The following is a 4,802-nucleotide window of genomic DNA, read 5'->3' as shown; positions in this document are numbered from 1 at the left end:
AGGGTGGGGAATGTGATTCTCACATCAACCCTGAGGGCTGGGGATGGTGAGGGGGAGCTTTGGATTGGGGGCTACTCCTGTGCTCTTCTCCCCAGGACACAGACCGACATATGTTCTCACCAGGACCTGTTGGCAGGTCATGACAACAGGTAACATTTAGTCAGGGCTCACCACCCACTGTGTTAATGCTTTACTGATAATTACCATAGCAACCTACACACTCATGTTATATCATAGTCTCCTCACAGTGGGAATATGAGGTAGGCACTTCATTGTCCTCATTTTCCAGGTGAGGAAATAGAGGCCCAGAGAGGGTGCTTAGCTTGCCTGAGGTCACACAGCAGGGAGTGGTAGAGGAAGCCTGGTTTGGTGAGTGACAACCCCTCTCAGAGATGGGGTGACCACCAGCTTCCTTGTTTCTCTTAAATTAAAAAAAAAAAACAAAAAACTTTGCCATCGCTTTTGGCAGTTTGGCTCCAAAGCGGGCAGAGAGCAGCAGTGGGCGGGGGGTGGGGTGGGGTGGTTAAGGGAGGAGGAGAGACATCAGCAGGTGTGGATGGGCAGCGGAGGTTCGGAGGTTCGAGCGGAGCAGGGGAGGAGCCCAGCCCCCGCAACTGCCCAGGAAGGGAGAAGAGGCAGCTGGTAGAGGCTCCCGGCCTGGGGGTCAGTTGGAGCGTAGGGTTTTCTCTATCCAGGAGGTGTACTTGCAGATTTGAGTGTAGACAGCTGGATGCTGAGCAGAGCCGCAGGGGTAAATGCCCCATGAAAGGATGCCCTGCAGGGTCTCGTCACAGACCAGAGGGCCACCAGAGTCACTCTGGGGGTGGGGGAAGGAGAGATCAAATAAATGCACCAATTCAAAGGCTGCCACTTGGGGATCTGGGGGTTGGGTAGGGTCGGAGTTGTGTTTGGATAAAGACAGGTTGGTGGGGTGCCTGGGTGGCTCAGTTGGTTGACTGCCTGACTTTGGCTCAGGTCGCGATCTCACGGTTCATGAGTTCGAGCCCTGCATCGGGGTCCGCACTGTCAGTGCAGAGCCCACTTTGGAACCTCTGTCCCGCCCCCCCCGCCCCTCCCCCATGCTCTCTCTCAAAAATAAATAAAACATTTTTTAAAAAAAAGATGAGGTGGGTTAAGTATGAGCTGGGGTTGGGATGGGGCCAGACTAGGGGTTGTGGACATTGGATGGGGGTGGGGGGTGGGGAACGAGAGTGGAGATGGGGTAGAGCTGGGGCTGTAGCTTGTGATGAGGTGGGGGGAGGTAGACATGGGCCGACAGAGAGGGATGGGGTGGGGGTCTAGGCTTGTGGATGGCAATGCTGTTGAGGACGGGGTCAGAAGTCAGTAGGGCCGGGCGCCAGCAGATGGACCCAAGGAGGTAGAGTCCAACGTGGGGTGGGGATGGAGGCTGGGGTAGGGATGGGCTCATGCTGGACACAGGGATGACACTGGGGTAGGGATGGGATCATGTTGGACACTGGGTGTAGGGTTGGGGACAAGGATGGGGCGTTCCAATTTCCCTTAACCCTATCCTAGCTCCCATGAGTGAGACCCTCCTTGGCCAGTTCCTACCTGGCAGGGGTCCTGACCCTGGTCCAGTCCTGCACACATCATGTTGTTGGTGACCACACCAGGGTAGAAGACCTCGCATTCTTTAGCGCTCAGGACAGTGACCCTGGAGCAACTCAGGCCCTTGTTGTACTTCACTGACAGGAGAAAATAGGAGGTGATACTGTGGCCAGACGTCCAGTCCTCCAGGACTCAGGAGTCCAGATACCCACACGGTTCCCATCCCAGACCCCAGGCCTCCAGCCCCTCCTTCCCCAGACCCAGGGTCCCACCCCTCCCCACCCCCTCCCCCCTCAGACCCAGGAGTCCTGGCCCTCAGTTCCTCTTCCCCAAGATACAGGCTTCAGGGTGCCCAGCTCTTGCCTCTTCGGGTGGCCGTCGTGCCCCAGCCAGCCACCTGGCACTGGTCTCCCGGCTGGGCACAGCGGTAGGGCAGGCGCAGGGTCTGGACGCGAGGCCCCAGCACAGCCGGCCTGACCAGCTTCAGCAGCATGAGGTCATGTTCGTCTGTCCGCCGCGGCAGAATGGGGCCCAAGCCATGCTGGTACTTGGGGTGGACGATGGGGCGGGTGGTCCTGCGGAGCTGCTCGCCCTGGATAAGCAGCAGGTGGTCGTCCCCCACGCGAGCCCACAGAGGCCTGGGGAGGGAAAAGCCATGTGAAGCTAAAGCCTTTGTAGGGACAGGGACAAGACTCTGAGTCGGTGGGAAGGAGGGGACTGGCCCCATGGTGGGAGCCCAGACTCCTGGGTCTGAGGGAGAGAAACTGGGGGCTGGGACTCCTGGGTCTGAGGGAGAGAAACTGGGGGCTGGGACTCCTGGGTCTGAGGGAGGAGGAGGTGGGGGAGAAGGGAGCTGGGGATCTGAGTTCTGCAGGAATTGAGGACTGGGGGTCTACCTGGGTAAGCCTACCACTCCTGTCCTTCCTCAATGGGGACTCGTGAGGTGAACAATGTCTTTAGTTCTAAAGTCCTAACCACACCGGACCCTGACTTGGGTCTGTTGCATGCAACTATCCACCCTTCAGGGGAGCCCAAGGAGTATCTACTAGACAAAGGGCAGCGGACGAGCCCGAAAGCCCTGAGAAGGATCTACAGCGCCCCCTAGAGGCCACAGCCCAACCCTGCCTCACCTCCTGCAGGAAGCCCTCCAGAACTGACTCCCGCAAGGAGCTGGGAGAGGTCCATACCCTCAAGTGCCCCAGCTCTTCCCGCCGCCTCCCCGGGGCCTGCCTCCACCGCCCCTCCGTGGCTGCCCTGAGGAGCTCCCCCTACTTGTTCCCGCAGTGCGCGGCTGTGAGCACCCAACTCTTGTCCACCAGGACGCCCGCGCAGTGGAACTTGAGGCCATCGAAGAGGGAGACCTGCCAGGGCTGCGAACCGCGTGCGCACGGGGCGCCGGAGGCCACAAGGTCTAAGTCGGTGTCGTTTCTGGGGAGCAGCACCGCCTCCGCGGCTGGAGAAAGAAAAGGGGTGGAGACAGGGCAGGAGCTGGGCTTGGGGCCACAGCTGGGCCTGTGGGGCCCGCAGCCAGAACCAGGGAAGCTGGGGGAGAGGATTGGAAATTGGGGGTCTTGCAGGAACCGAATGGAAGTGGCGGAGAAGGACCGCAGGAAAGGAGAAGGAGGCGGAGACAGAGCGGAGCGGAGTTGGGGAGAGCGAACAGGGAGGGTCTGGAGGGACGGGGACAGAATGCAGCCCTCGAAGCAGAGGAGGAACAGAACCCGACCCGGCCACCAGGGGGCGGGGATAGAGGAGGGCGGGCCGGAATAGCGCCGCAGAACGGTGAGAGGGCCGAGGGCCAAAAGCTGTGAGGCAAGACTTGGGAGATAATTGGGCGGAGTTAGAAGGAGCGGGGACCAAGAGGGACTGAGAGAGGGCACGGGGTTAGTCAGGGTCCGGGAAGGAAGCCGAGAGGAGAAGGGAGGAGTAGGGATCCAGGCTCAGTGCAGGGGGCGCAATCCCCCAGAGCGGAGCTCGGAGGGGGACCATGCTGACTTAGGGGGGGCCAGCACTGGATCAGCAGGTGGGGCCTGGGGTCCCCGGAGGAGCAGAGTTGCGCGGGGGTTGGTGATGAGAGCACACTCTGCTATCTCCCCTGGTCCCTGGCACCTCCCGCCAAGCCCTGTCCCCCGCCTCACCCCAGAGTTGCGTCACGAGCAGCGGCAGCAGCAGCATTGCCCGAGCCCGGGGGCCAGAGGCGGTGGAGGGGTGGAGGTGCGGAGATCTCATGGCCGGGACCGAGGCTAGGGGGCGAGGGCGGATTAAAACGGATGCCCCGTCAGAGACTTGCACCCCACGGCGCCCGTCCGCCCGTCCTGGACCAACCCAGCCTGCGAAGTCCCGCTTAACCTGCAGTCGACGACTTCAGGGACAGGGGGACGGGCGACTCGGGCCAGAATACCAGGGATGGGCACCATTACCCTAATGACGCCCCCCGTGGCGTCCTCCAGACCTCCCTGTGCCCGAAGGGGGAGCCATCTCAGGAGCCCGGCTTCCCCGGACTGCCGGCCAAACAGCATTTGGGTTTCGCCCTCCTTCACAGGTGGCGCGGGGATCCGAGGCTCAGAGGCGCGCCCGATTGATAGGGAAACTGAGGCTCAAACAGGGCTCGTGCCCGCGACCCGAAGGTCCCCACCCATGCTCTCACAACCCGCCCCTACCAGGGTAGGGCATCCCACCTCACCTGGGAGTCGCTGGTAGGGAGGAGGGCTGGTGAGGAGGAGGGAGGAGACTCAGAAGTGCCTCTGCCCTGCCGCCCAGTGGGCCGCCGAATCCTCTGCCCAGGGACCCCTGGCCTGGCCTTCCCTTTTAACCCCGAAGAGCCCGGAAATTTCCCCACCCTCCCCCCAGGGGTTCACTCCCTCCCTTTCCCTCTCCCTAATTATACCGTGGGTGGGGCTGGCACCCAACCTGGGCCCCAGATTCCTGCTCTGGGAGGGGCCCAGGGAATACAGGCTCTTTCCAGGGCCCCAAACACCCTTTTTGGAGCTGGATTCCATGGGGATTCCCCAGGTCTCCTGTTCCAAGAAGTCTTCTCAGCTGGGGAGAGAGGATCCCAGGGAGCTTAAGGGTCTTGGGGAGAGCGTTGGAGAGAGGTGATTGTGAGGGAGAGGAAAATAAACAGGGAAATGCATACCTAGCATAACAGAGAGAAGCCAGAATGCTGGCCAGGAGAGAGGGAGGCAGAGAGATAAGATAGATGGAAGGAAAGGGTAGGAGCCACACAGACTGAG

General features: G+C 61.1%; 1 protein-coding gene across 1 annotated transcript; it reads right to left on the bottom strand.

The window, feature by feature from the left end:
• Window positions 1-309: 309 nt before the first annotated feature.
• On the bottom strand, window positions 310-4,361 carry KLK10 (kallikrein related peptidase 10). The gene is made up of 6 exons (XM_007074201.3): window positions 4,253-4,361; window positions 3,708-3,812; window positions 2,842-3,022; window positions 1,933-2,207; window positions 1,573-1,706; window positions 310-817 (listed from the first exon to the last, which is right to left on the bottom strand). Exons 2-6 carry the CDS (start codon window positions 3,796-3,798, stop codon window positions 665-667), a joined length of 834 nt encoding a protein of 277 aa, XP_007074263.1. The 5' UTR covers window positions 3,799-3,812; window positions 4,253-4,361; the 3' UTR covers window positions 310-664.
• Between the last annotated feature and the right edge of the window lie 441 nt (window positions 4,362-4,802).

Source organism: Panthera tigris, chromosome E2, assembly GCF_018350195.1.
Source record: "Panthera tigris isolate Pti1 chromosome E2, P.tigris_Pti1_mat1.1, whole genome shotgun sequence".
Classification (NCBI taxonomy): domain Eukaryota; kingdom Metazoa; phylum Chordata; class Mammalia; order Carnivora; family Felidae; genus Panthera; species Panthera tigris.
This window is presented reverse-complemented; position numbering and strand designations above follow the sequence as displayed.